The 14,505-nt window shown below is 42.7% G+C and overlaps 1 protein-coding gene across 2 annotated transcripts in view; it reads right to left on the reverse strand.

Annotated features, from left to right (window-relative positions):
* Window positions 1-14,505, reverse strand: part of REEP3 (receptor accessory protein 3) — a 101,270-nt gene that overhangs the window by 21,054 nt on the left and 65,711 nt on the right. For both annotated transcript variants that reach the window (XM_019507888.1, XM_019507889.1), the window contains 3 exons: window positions 7,896-7,972; window positions 7,356-7,476; window positions 7,074-7,187 (listed from right to left, as the gene is read on the reverse strand). In XM_019507888.1, coding sequence (XP_019363433.1) covers window positions 7,074-7,187; window positions 7,356-7,476; window positions 7,896-7,972 — 312 coding nt within the window. The remainder of the gene's footprint in view (window positions 1-7,073; window positions 7,188-7,355; window positions 7,477-7,895; window positions 7,973-14,505) is intronic.

Raw genomic sequence — 14,505 nt, forward strand, 5'->3', positions numbered from 1 at the left:
AAACCCTTCAGGAGGGGGAAAAAAGGAGAAGGGTGAAATATCTGTGACAGGCAGCACAGGAGGAGATAAGAGCTGGAATGGAAAGAAAGGCAGTTATAACAAACAGCTCAGATGTTGGGGTGGGGACAACAGAAGCAAAGATGAAGCAAGAGAAAGAACCAGAGAGACAGACCAGGAAAAGAAAGAAAACACAAGGGCTGAAGATCAGGAAGAAGAAACCTGATAACGAGGGAAACCTAATGCTTCTGAGCTCCAGTCCAGGAGTGGAGACCAGAAGGCAGGAAGCAGCAAGGATGTGCAAGCCTTCCTAAACACAAAAACAATCTGGCAGCTTACACATGCTACAGGAATGCAACTGAAGGAGAAGTAGTCTACCGCCCTGAGCAGCAGCACAGATGCACCTTAAAGGGGCAGTCATACTCATTTTAAAACAAGCATAAATGCCACTGACAACAGTTTCGCTTAACAACAGGAGTATCTGAACAAGGAAAACATGTGAACAGACTGAACCAGTGTTGAACCAAGTAAGGGCAAACAATCTGCCTACCAGAATGTGGTATACCAGGAGAGAGAGATTATAAACACTTTGAGAAAAAGTGGAGATGGGGACCATATCTTGGTGGTTAGGGACAAATAAAAACAAAGTGGCAGGGGTAGCAATATTATTCAGGAACTCAGAGCTGAGAGCAAAGCAGGTAGAAAGAGTCATCAGTGGCAGATTGTTACGAATGATACTATCAGTCAGGGGAACAGAACTAGATATGCTCAATGCATGTGCTGCTTAGAAAGCTAGCAGTTTATGTGGTCAGAGGGAGACAGTGCACAATAGTGGGAGATTTTAATTGTATAATCAAAATGGGTGACAGAATAGAGGAAGGAGGAAATAGAGCTTTAGATAGCTCATCCAGACTGTTAACAAATATAATAAAAGAAGAGTCGCTAAGAGATGTGTGGGCAAGGGAGAAAGTTTTCACTAGAACAGACCCCAGTGGAAAGACAACGAAGAACTGACTTTGTGTTTGTATCAAAAGAAACAGGAATAAGGAAGAAAGACACATGGCTTTTTGTGATCACTGGATGCTGAAGGTGGAAATGAATATTGGAAAGAGCCCCATGAGAGGGAAAGGGCTGTGGAAGTTAAATGTGCAGCTGTTACAGGATGAGGAGATGTCAAGCATACACAAGACAGTATGAATGTTGGCAAGCACTGAAGAAGTATTTCAGGAGTACCTGAATAGTGGATGATGGTGAAGAAGAGGATGGGAGAATTCTTCAGGAAGAAAGGCTGGAGATGTGCAGAGAAAAAAACAAAAGAACTAAGAGAGCTGCAAAGAAAGATACAGGAGCTACTAAAGAAAACCACAGGAGGAAGACAGGTACAGGAAGAGCTAGAAGAAACAAGGCAATAGTTAGAAACCTGGTTTAAAAGAAAGATGAGAAAAAATGTTCTTAGTACAAGCACCCTGTGTGGGACAAAACAAAGAATGGTCCCAATACTTTTTGGCCAAAGTGAAAGCAGAAAAAGGAAAGCTTAAAGCAGTGCAGAAAGAAGGTGGTACCTGGGTGGAAAAGCAGGAAAAGGTGGTGGAGGTGACAAGATTTTACAAAGAGCTATACCAGAAGAAGGAAACAGACTGGAAGCAGATGAAGGATTTCTTGAAAGATACTGAAAATAAAGTAGAGGAGGAAGAAGCAAAGAATACAGAAGAAAAGATGAACTTAAAGGAACTGGAGGAGTGTTTAAAAACCTTCAAGAGGGAAATAACCAGAAGCAGATGGACTGCCTATGGAATTTTATGGGATGTTTTGGGCATGGGTAGGGAGAGATATAGTGGATGCTTTCAAGGAAATAGCAGAAACAGGAAAGGCAGAAAAAGATTTTACAAGAAACACTGTGATCTTACTCTTCAAGAAAGGGAAGAAGGAATTCCTGAAAAACTGGAGACTGATTACACTCCTTAATATGGACTATGAGGTAACAGATAAGACTCTGGCTTTGAGGATGAAAAAAAATCTCCAGAAGATAATACGTGAAGATCAAGTACATGCAGTACCAGGTAGAAGTACCTCCGAAGTGATCAGAGACGCACTGTTCCACATCCAAGAGTGGAAAACAAACACAACTGTAGATTTAGAAAAAGCATATGACACAGTGGATCATGAGTACATATTCACAGTGCTACGAAAAATGGGGTTCCCAGATAAAGGTATATGGTGGATGAGGTTATTGTACAGAAAAGCAGAGAGTCAAGTCCAAATTAATGGGTATCTAAGCAGGGCCTTTAAAAACCATACAGGATTGAGCAGGATGCCCCCTTGTCACCACTACTACTATTTGTGTGCAGCATGGAACCATTAACTCAAAAAATAAGAAAGGACAAGGTCATAAATGGAGTAAAGCTACCAGGAAGAAGGGAGGTTAAATGACCACTATACATCAATGATATAAATGTAGTAATTAGAGAGAGACTTTCAATGGAAAGGGTGCTAACGCATGCGTCAGAGGATGAGGGAGTGATGGGGACTAAACTAAACAGAGTGAAAAGCACCATAATGGGAGTGGGGAACTGGAGGGACTTGAAGTTGGACCATCAAATAAGAGAAAGAGAAAACAGAGTGCTAGGGATTCCATTTGATGCTGAGGGCGAAAGTAACACAGCATGGGAAAAGGCGACTGCAAGCATACGGCAAATACTTAAGTTATGGTCGGGAAGGACATTGTCCTTTGCTGGAAAAGCAGTGGCATTTAAGGCTGTGCTACTACCAATTATTCCAGGGTGGATTTGAATACTACAAGAAAGAGATTGGAGAGGAAGAGACAGACAAAAAGCGGAGGAAAAAGGATTAGACACACTTATTTCACAAAACCAGAGAGAAGAATTGGGAGGTGCAGAGTTTCAGGTGGTTACTGAGGTAACAGTTTTCCCATGGGGTTCCGTATGACAAAGTTTTCTGTAAAGGTTTTTTTTTTTGCGGGAAGTTAATTTATGTTGTTTAAGGGTTCAATGTATGTAGCTGTATGTTTCTGATATGCAGCTGTTTCTGTGATATGACGTCTCGGTAAAACAAGGATGCTCAATATATGTAGCTTTGTAAGTGTAGGATACTAAGTGTGTTTTTATTTATTTATTTATTTATTTTATGAAAGGTTCCCATCAGTATGTTTGCCCCATGTGTTTTATAGCCATGCTTAGTGTTGGCTGCATTTAAATCAACTTTATAGTTGATTTCCATTACTGAGCACATGCTGTTTTTGGCAGCCATTTAATGATAGACAATGTATTTCACGAGGTATTTACTTGTATGTGAATGTAAGACAAGAGGCTCCTGTCCCTCCCCCCCCCATGTTGATTGGGAGGGGGGGGAACCTCATGTTATATTCGAGTAAATAAGGCAACTATGTAGACAGTTATATTGCTCTTTTTTCAAGAGAACAGTTTTGAATATTAGATAGGTAAGTACAGTTGCCTGTGGGAGAGGATTCCAGTTCCCTCAGAACCCTGAATGCCCTTTGCATTAAAAGTTAGAACTCCAGATTTTTAAAATTTTACCAGCTCCCGAAAGCAAAAGTTTGCCACAAAAACCTCAACAAGTTGGCAAGTCAATCTGGGCATCATATAAACCAGATTGGACTGTTTACCACACCTAAAACAAAGGGCCTCCCTAATGCACTATAATGCCATGTGGCAGGCTGCTGAATAACTCAAAATGATCTCACAGCAGACTGCCTCTGTAACATGCTTCAAGGGAAACATTCCCTTTGACTGCAGTTGGTATCCACATGATTTTGCACACCTCTTGAGAAGGACTCCCCAGTCCCTACTTGTACTGCTGTCCTGTCTGTGGATTTTCCTGGGTAGCCAATGGGAGGCAAATGTGTGGAATCTATCATCTGACAAACCACCAGACAAAGAACAATGATCCAACAACCATCTCCTGCGCCTCCTGTACCTCCTACACACAGCTGTGGATAGTTACATAGTACAGGTTTTCCCAGTCCCAGAAACATTTTTTGAAACAGGCTGTGACCTTCAGTTTCATCTGCTGGAGGCAGAGATCAGATGACCTGGGGAAAGTCAGTGAGGTCTTTATATACAAAGTAAAAAGTTACTAAGGAAAGTGTGCATCATCTCCATTTGCTGACAGATATTCACAAGTCTACATAAACAATTACAAACAGAATGACGATTCTTGTCAGTCACAGCTGAACACCACCAAGATCCCAAACCAACCAAGACATTCAAGCAAAGGGTATTTGTTCCTTAAGGAAGAGCAAAATGGGTACATCTGAATATACTTGCAGATTACAAATCTTACAAATTTTCTTTAGCAGTAATTAGAATTTATATTGGGGTGTCCAACCTTTTCGAATGTGTGGCCGGATCATGAACTTTTTAATCACTCAGTGGACCGGTGAGCCATATTCAAAGACCTCACAGGAAACAGTATCACATTCCCCCCCCCCCCAAAACGAAAGTACAGCATTTACTTTCATTTCCTGTTGCAGCACCTCGGGCCTCAGAAAACAGCTTGGAGGGCCGCACAGCGGTCCGCGGGCTGTATGTTGCACAAGCCTGATTTATATGATGCAGTCACTGGCGGACAAAGCAATGAAGTGCAGACAGAAGTGCAGCTCTCAGCTATAACTCGGAACGATTTCTGCAAAGCATTCTGAATTACAACACTACCCCAAACCAAACAGAAATTCACTGCTGGTTCCAAGGGGGAAGAGAATCTAGCTGCAGTTGGGAGCCTGCAGCAAGGTTCCCATACCAAGAGCCAGGGCTCTCTGCCAGTGCTCGCTGTTTTCAGAATGGGAGGGGGGAAAGGCAGGGGAGGGAGCTTGTTCTTGCGGCTCCCCAGCTGGTGCTGAACAGTGGCGTGGGTGAATTGGAGCCCTCACCTTGGTATGGGAACCCACCTTGCGGGGGCTCCAACACACCCAACCCACCCTTGTAGCGGGGGGGAGGGGGAGCTGAAAAACCCTTAAGCTGAACTCCCTTGGCTCTCTTTCCTTCCTCCCATTTTGAAAACAGCAACAGGCTGGGAGCTCAGCAGAGACAAGTTACAAGACACTACATTTTGACATGTCTTTATCTGATACCTCATGGAACAAGGGGGCAGATTTTCACCAGATAGACCATTTTTTAAGTTGTTTGCAGCCATGCACTTGAGAACGGGAGAAAGTTGCCACTTCTGTCTGCACCCTATGTTGCTGATGGTGGTCACCTTACCTTTCCAAACACATATTGCACCAAATGAAAAATGGAATTTTCTGCCAGAAAGCAACAGCAGTATCTAAGGTGAAAAAATCATGCTTGTTGAAAAGCAACTTCTTCTAGTCCTACACTTGAGTGCTTATTTTTTTGCACAATCCCACTCTTGATGATGCATATTGCCATTGAAATAAGATTTTTTTAACAAAATTTAATTGAAAAATAAGTCTTTTTAAAAATTAAGGAATCTTTCATTAACTTCAATTGTAAAATAAACAATAACTATTAATCCATTTTAATTGGTATTGCTTAAACAAATGATAGAAAGGCAGTGACACAAAAGGTGTCTGAAATGTTAGGACAGCAACAGATTACACTCTTTTAGTCATCTGATTAAATCACATCATGTCAAAGACCACTGAACCAATTCCCCATGCTTTAGATGTAGGTTAAAGATATCCCAGCATTTAGATTGATGTGACTACAAATGATTATATAAACCTTTATATATCAGGCCAATACAAACATTTAATAAGTTATTCTAACGTAAACTCTCACACATTCCTTGTACATTCCATATAGAGCAGCGTGTGTGTGTGTGTGTGTGTGTGTGTGTGTGTGTGTGTGTGTGTGTGTGTGTGTGTGTGTGTGTGTGTAAATATAAAATCAGAAAAAATGATACTGCTTGCATTATCAAAAAGGGCACCAAGTCAGATGAGGCAGATTGTTAAAAAAACAAAGACCCTAAAGCACCCCCACCTAAGGCATTAAGACAGGCAGTTCTTTAAAATGATTTAATGCTGAGAGACCCTTTAAGAGAAGCCTAGCTTTGCAGTCACCGTATCCAGCTTCCCAATATTCAAGTTTGCTTCCAAGCAACAGTACCTTACAGATGAGCTGTGCTGTCATTTTGGCGAATTGTTGTTTCAATATATTATTTTGCAGTTTATTTAGTTTGTAAACTGTTTCAGTTCCATTATTATATAAACATATTAGATTTGCTTGTTCTTGGAAAGCAACTGGGCCTGATATCAGGATGTCAGCAAAGCTGTTGGCCAATTACAAAGGACAAATTCCTAATACTATTTTTCTGTGTTTTTACTTTAGCAAAAAAAAGTACTAAGATGGTTAGGTCTACTTCTTCCATCTCTATGGCAAACCAAAACATCTCTGAAGCATACAAACTGTTCCCATATTTGCTTCATCAGTTAGAAACCTTAAGTTTTCCTGACTGACTAGACTGCCAGCCTTTTTGATCAAATATTTTGGAGAAGTGCTGCTCAAATTTCACTTAAATTACAGCAGACAAGCACATAGCTAAGTAACGGATATTGCTAATTATTATGCTATTGTGTTTAATATTAAATACACCACTCAAAATTAAAATATGCAAAACAGCTGATACAAGCTCTCATATAGTACATTAATAACTAGATCCCCCACAATTGAAAACACCTAGGAATTAATTGTGTTAAGAGTCAACTTTTATCTGCGGTAGTAATATTTCATGCCTTATTTTGTAAATGCAGTTACCTCAACTTGATTGAAGGAAAACAGCAGAAAGAAGCCAGAGATCCTATAAACAGTGTGATTACCAGCACGAAAGCGCAAAGACAGAGAAAGAAAGAATGGTCATCTTACATTAATAGTTTCCAAAAACAATTGTAGTGCATCTTGTGAATTACCATGCTATACTGATCTCCACTATCTAAATTACATATTACTCATTGTATAATATACACAGTATAAAAGCAATCACTTTAAGAAGAAATCCTTTCAGTTAAACAAGGGGTTAGTACCCAATACTACTACTGTTTTGTCTAGAATATTTTCACTGAACAGCAAGTATAAAATTACCTTTACTGCAGCAGTCACTGCAGCAGTAGCTGCCAAATTTAAACCTTGCCTCCCAAAATTCACCATGGTCTCATAACCTCGTTCTTTGGCTTGCACAATGTATTCATCAATCTCCTAAAAACAAAATCACAGAAGCCACAGCCAGATTTATCACACACACAATCCAGGTAAGTCAAAGTTATTAAGATTTGTAAGAAAATGTTGATATTAAGAGTATCAGTCAGAACATTTTAACAGAAGATTTAATTCTGGAAGGTATATAATATTTATAAATTTTCATACCCGCTCTTTGGAAGAAAGAAGAGGATGGAGAAATTTTCTATAGATTAAACTTGCCCCTCTAGTATATGGAGAGAGCAGCCATACAACAAAAGCAATCTTCAGTTCATAATACAACGGAAACCTGCACATGAGAGTGTTAAAAATAAATAAATAAAAGCAGCTGGGAGTTCAAGCACTGGGACAAGAAAGTAGGTGCTAAATTCAGCATAAAGTACAAGGCCTTGCAAAAATAACTAGTAACACATTTTGGCTTGAGTTCCTAAAATGCTCAGTTTTAAAGAAGTATTGGCTATTTGTAGCCAATTCCATAAATTAAAATTTATACACAATCTATCCTTTGGTTTGTATTTGACAGAGCTATCAAAAGCAATACAGATAGAGCTATCAGTGGTTTTCTGCATATACTTCTTTATTTTGTTTTGTTTTTTTTTTATAGGATGCTAGCTTTCTTCTACATGAACTGCAACATTTCACAGAGCAGGTAACATATCATAAATAAATATGATTATAGCCCAAGTTTTAGACTAAGCAAAATCTTACCATGAAACCATTAGGTCTGCTATTGTTTCAGTAACGCTATAAAGAGCAAAGACAATCCAGTACATCATCCATCGAACCTGGAGAAGGAAGAACAAAAAAAATCTCTTAAAATTGTTTTAAAATTTCAACTATGTAAGAACCACTTCCTTAGTCAGCAACAATACTTATTAGCTGTTACATAACTAATACAGCTATGTATTAGCTGCATTTTTGTTGTTTAACTAAAAGCTGCCCAACACAAAGATAAGATCACCATAAGGCAGTAACAAAATACTGTAAGAACATATGATTTGTTTTGCTTCTGCTCTGCATGGAAATCATAGTGGCACCTGCCACATTAAATCAATGGGCTAAGCGGCTGCACCCATTTTACCCATCTACACCAACAGTTCTCCCCTCCAGTGAGACTACAAGCGCAGAGAAACCCTTTTCAGGGAGCCTGTTAAGCTCCTCACAAAAGACTCTAAAGTGGGAATCTGGCTTTCTCCTCTTCAAGCCAACCTCCCAGTCCACTGCCAATGATCACACTTGAAAAACAATCAGTTTCAATACTACCTGCAAAATGGCAATCTTAACTAAATGAGCAAGTCCCAAAAAGACAAAACTAGGGCTCCCCTTAAGGCTCACCTTCTGTCATAGTTTTATATTGGCTTATTCAATGCCTTGCAAATTTCATATTCCACTTAGAACTGCATGCTAAAACTATCAGGACTATTTTTAAGCAGAAGATTGTACTGTACATTTAATCTTCTTTCTTCTGCCTCACAAGTAGAAGTTACACAAAGCAGCTGGGTTTTTTTTTTTCCTTTATACCGTCTCCCACACAAGTAGGAGCAAAGTTAAATTATTTAAAATTTAGCTATATTGTGTAGTAGTTTAAGTTTCAACCATTTACTCCTAAAGGATACATAACCCACTTCTGCACCAAATTCCTACATAAATCAAAAATCTCTCTTGTGCACTTAAAGTTAGACACTAAAACATACTGTACACTATTTTCTATAGGGTTTTCTCTATCCTAACTTTTATGCTTAAATTCTACAGCCATACTTATTTCTTTAGACCAGTGATTCAGGGGTGCTGAGAGATCTTTTTAAGGGTGATGCACAACATTAGCACTGTTAAAATTTGCAGACACTGCCACATGATTAATTAACTCTGCTGTAAGATAGTATGTCTCTGCTACTATTCCACAGCGCTGTTAGTTTACTGTGCCCTAATACTAACCCACATGCAGACAGCAATGCTTTACTGCAGAGCTAATTAGTCAACTCCACAGTAAAGCACACGTGTAGAAGCATCCACTAAATCTAGTGAAAAATGAGTTTTGTTTTTTCACATGGTTAATTTGATATAATTTGCAAGATATTTTGGAGCAAAAGCCTAAATGCATCTGTAAGGGAAAGTCCTTTAAAAATACAACAAACAGCTCGTCTCTAACCTACACCAAACTGTAATGTTAGATGTTATCTCATGCCAGTGCATAATACTAATGCACCAACACTTGCTTTGTTACTATTTGTGATCCAAAGACCTCTTAGCATTTCATGCTGAACAGAAATCCAGTCATGTGATGATATCCTTTGCCCCAGTCTCTCAAAGGCATTAGAGGATATTTTAAGCCTGAGCGAGTAAACCAAAATGAATGTACACAAGAGCTAAAGTTACTTCACTGATGGACCATGACATGTTTAAATTGCTGACCTCCTTGTGAACTTACGTTGCCTACATCCAGACTCAGAAGTCTTAAGATTGTTTAATGACAAAAGTGAGGGGGGAAAAAAAAAATGGATGTTTGACATATTACACTAACAATACATTTGTTTACTAGACTTTTACTGAGTGAATACTGAGGGGGAAAGCACCTCACCTTTCAGGCTAGGAAAAGTTATATGGAAACCCAACAAAAAGTGTGGAAAGGATCAGATAAGCTCTTAGTCAACATTTAAATGTGACCTGGCAAAGGGTTTGTAATTGCATTTTGCTTTTTTGACAAAAAACTGATCTCCAGATACCACTTAAAGGCATACATTTCTTTAAAAAAAACACAACAACAACAAAACCAAAAAAAAACCCTACACACAGACTTCATTCACATAGTCAAAGCAACCACAAAAGCACAAAGTCTCTCTTCTCTATTGCAAATCATCTTTAACAGTCTGGAATTACCATGCAATCAATTAAGCTCAAAGTTAAGAGTCTGTCATGCTGTAAATGCCAAAGCAAGTTTATTTGTAAATGCCAAAGTGCAGTAACTAGGTACCCTACAGTTTGGAAGGAGGGCATAAATAAGCATTTTTACAGCAGCGGATTCTAGTGCTAGGTAGAGCCAGAGTCGGACTCCAGCATTACTCATAAAAAGGCAAGCAGTTCACCTAATTTTTCTCCAAATTATAAGAGATAAAAAGCTACTAACAGGGGGATTTAGAGTTATGTTTACATGTACATGAGTGCACTAAGATTATCAATGACACCAAATGCTAATGTAACACAACAGTGAGGCAGCAAAGCAAAATATTAAAAATTTAGGAACTGTCAAAGTAAAGCTTGTTGCAATCTTAATTTGGTCCTCTTGTGTACATGGATAATGATACTATTACACATACCAGTTCTCCTCACAGGCACAGCAGTGCCTCAATCGCTGCTCACTAACTGAACACCACGCATTTTGAACAGCTCTTCAATAGTTTTGTTTTTAGTCAATGCCTCTAGGCTTCTTTACTTGAGGTGCACCAACCTATCGGTTGCCTATTGGATCGGCACCAATAAAAGGGAAATTTACATTATTGGCTATTTTGGCCACTTGGACATTCTGGCTGGGACTCCCGGATGCCTGGGTTCCCTCTTGCCCACAGGGCCAGGGCCCCCAGATACCTGGGTTCCCTCCTGCGAGTAGGGATGAACCCGGATACACCCCCATCCCCTCACTTACAGGCCCAGCTTGGCTGAAATGGAGCAGCTGCCATGGTGTCTCAGGTGCTGGCGCAGTGTGACATGGACTATATTTTGATTTGGTTATTAATTGCACTGCAGTTGAGTAAAACACATTTGGTTAGATAAACCATTAGTTACTCTCTCAAAAGCATAACTTATGCTCAGAGAACCCTCTCAGATCAAAATAAGCTTTAAAAGACTGCATTAAAGAAGAACACATCTCTTCAGAATAGTTAATTTTGTCATGGTAATAACAGCAATATAAATTGAGACAAAACAGTATGGATTTTTGTCCCCAAATGCAAAACAATGCAACGCTTCTTGCATTCACAGGAATCTTAGATGTATGCGATGCATAATTTTAGTATCACTATTGCTTTATAGGCAAACGGTGTTAGATCAATTCTTCATAAATTCTAAGTTGCAGTAAATTCCAATTATCAAAAGATTTAAATAAAAATATACAGAAATTAATACAACCGATCAATTGTTTATCCCCTTCTAGTGTATACCATGCCATCTCTTAATACAACAGTAATTCAGACATACCTGAGTTCAAAATCACAACTGAAATAAACATTATTTCATCTGAGGAACATTTCTATGCCACACCATTACTCAGAAGAGAGTATGTATAAGGCTGAAAGCTGGCTACAGCATTTTAATAGTGGTATTGTAACTCATATGGTGAAGTAAGATAAATGGGAAAGAAATAACAGAGAAAACAGTTTTCACTGCTAATCTGGCAAATGTTTACACTGATGACCATGTAGCACAGTGGGTGCCAAGACAGGCCACTAATTAGCACCCCCACTCTCCCAGAGTGCCATTATGGCCCTTTTCCCCTGCCTGATCTGCTGCTCTGCTTTCTGCTCTACCTGCCTGTCCCTTTGTCAACCCATCATATGCTGTATGTATACAAGCTGCCCATGCCACATGTTGGTTGATGAAGGAGATTGGGCTACACAGAGACAAGACTACTGTTTCCTGAAGTGTCAGTGCTTCTAAGGAAGAAAGGAAATAGCCTGCCACCTTCCTGCATTTCAAAATGAGCTGTCTGGTCGTGGTAGTGACAGCACTGTCACCGGCAGCCCTGTCCCCCTCCTCCTCCAAGGTGTCCCTAACTAGGAGATAGAACTTGTGTGCCACACAGCGGATGCCAACAAAGTTGGCATCATGGACCACCTTGACCATATTGGCCCCGTTGTCAGCGACCATGAACCCACAGGTGAGCTCACCCTGCCCAACGAGCCATGCCTGCACCATGCAGTTCATGGCCCCCATGATCTCCCTTGCCATGTGGGACTCATCCAGCACCTAGGTTTGGAGGAGAGCCCACCAACGGCCTGACTGATCGCACCAGTGCCCTGTGAGGAAGACATAGGCATGATCACCACCCAGGATACTCCAAACGTTTGAGGTGAAGTGCAAAGCTACCTGCGGCCCTGCCTTCCGCAGCTCCTCCCTCAAGTACTCCCTGCATGCCTCATACAGGGAGGGCATCACAGTCCTGCTAAAGGTGGTGCATGCGGGCACTTCATAAGATGGGGCCAGAAGCGCTATGAGAGTCCAGGATTCAGGCGGCTCAATGAAGGAGAAGGCTGGCCATCCAGAGCAAGCATCTCCCCAGTGCTCTGGGTGACCTCACTCACCCTTGCAACGAGCCCCCCTTTGTCTTCAGCTTTCCCCCACCTCTCCAGAGTGGCCTGCCTCTGCTTTGTGGGGACAGGGGCTTTGGAACAAGAGGGGTACTTCCCATTGGGCATGCTCCTACTGGTGCCAGGCTGAGAAGGAACAAGGGCAAGAGGGTGCTGCCTCCTGAGAGGCAGTAGCAGCATCACTGCGGTGGCAAAATGTTTCACCTCCTGCTAGATACAGAACCTAATAATTATATATACATAAAATTAATTTCACAGACATTAGGGGCTGGAAGAGACCTTGCGAGATGGAGTCCAGCCCCCCTGCCAGAGGCAGGAAGTCTGCAGGAATCAGATGAACCCAGCAAGATAAACATCCAAATGCCTTTTAAATAAGTCCAGAGTAGGTGCTTACACCATCCTCTGGAGGGAGTCCGTTCCAGACCTTGGACACTCGGACTGTAAACAAATTTTTCCTTATATTGAGTCTGAATCAACCTTCTAGAAGTTTGTGGCCATTAGACCTAGTTACCCCTTGAGGAGCCTTGGTGAACAGCTGTTCTCCCAGATCCTGATGCACCCCCCTTACATAATTATAGGCAGCCACCAAGTTCCCCCTGAGCCTTCTCTTCGTCAGCCTGGAAAGTCCTATGTCCATCAGCCTCTCATAAGGCTCGATGTCTTGGCCTTTGATCATACAGGTGGTTCTCCTCTGGGCTTTCTCCAGCTTATCCACATCCCTTCTGAAGTGGCGTGGGGGGGCAAAACTGGACATAGTACTCCAGCTGAGACCTCACTAAGGCCAAGTAAAGTGGGAGGATGATGTCCCTGGTTTTGCTAGAGAGCAGCATGGGCAGCAGTGCAGGGTTGTGCCCCTCACTGCTGCCCCTGCCTGCAGGGGAAGTGTGGCAGGGCTGTGGGGAGCTGGGAGCAGGCAGCTTTCTGTGCCCCCCACTGTGCCCTGCCACACTGGGTTCCAACGCTACTTTGCAGGAGTGGTGAGGGCAGCACAGCAGGGAGCACTGCTGGTATGTGCTGACTCCCTGGAGCCCAGGCCTGGGGCTGGGGCTGGGCAGGCAGCTGATGTTTGCAGCTGGCCCAGGTTCTGGGTAGCTGCTGACAGCCACGGAGCCTGGGCTACAGCCACGAATCCTGGGATCCATGGATATCAGCAGCTATCCAGAGACAGGGCTGGCTGCAGCCTGGAGGCTACAAACAGCTGCTACCCTCCCACCCCAGCCCAGGGTCCAGGAAGACAGCAGCTGCCACCACTGCGCCCGTTGGGGCCGGGAAGGCAGCAGCTGTTTGTAGCCTCCCAGCTGCAGCCAGCAGCAGCTCTGGGTAGCTGCTGATAGCACGGAGCCCAGACTGCTCCCAGCAGGGCTTACAGCATCCCAGCTGTCTCTGGGAGCAGCCTGAGTTCCCAGCTGGCAGCAGCTACCCCAGGGGCAGGAAAATATTTTGGGCGGAGGGCCGCTTACCCAGTTTTGGCAAGCCGTCGAGGGCTGCATGGGTAGCCCCACCCCTTGACAGGTGCCCGCTGCCTGGTCACCATCTTGGGACCAATGTCCCAATGTCTCGGGACCAATGTCTCAGGGCCAGTGCTGGTGAGGCCCAGAGCAGGGCACAGGCTGGCAGGGGTCTGCGGAGCCAGGTTGGGCTGCATCAGTAGGGAGAGGGGCGAGCTGGTCCATAGAGCCCCTGCTGGCTGGGACCCCTGTACTCCTGCCACTCTGGTCTGGGCCCTGCTACCGCTGGCCACATGACACCGGTGCAGGCCCTGTGCACCCACTCACTCCCAGGGCCCCCCTAGTCCTGCAGTACAGGCAGGGGGCAGTGTGCAACCCCGATCCCCTACTCTGTAGCTGGGTATGAGCTGGTGCTGAGTGAGGGGAAAAGCAGCCCCTCCCCTGCCCTGTGGCTGGCGTTACTTGCTCAAGCCACTCGCAGCTGGTCCAGACGATCTCCACCCTAGAGTACTCAGGGAATTGGCTGAGCCATGCAGGACCCCTGGCATGGCTTTACGAGCACTTGTGGTG

Source organism: Gavialis gangeticus, unplaced genomic scaffold, assembly GCF_001723915.1.
Source record: "Gavialis gangeticus isolate Ggan-Ray unplaced genomic scaffold, GavGan_comp1, whole genome shotgun sequence".
Classification (NCBI taxonomy): Eukaryota; Metazoa; Chordata; order Crocodylia; family Gavialidae; genus Gavialis; species Gavialis gangeticus.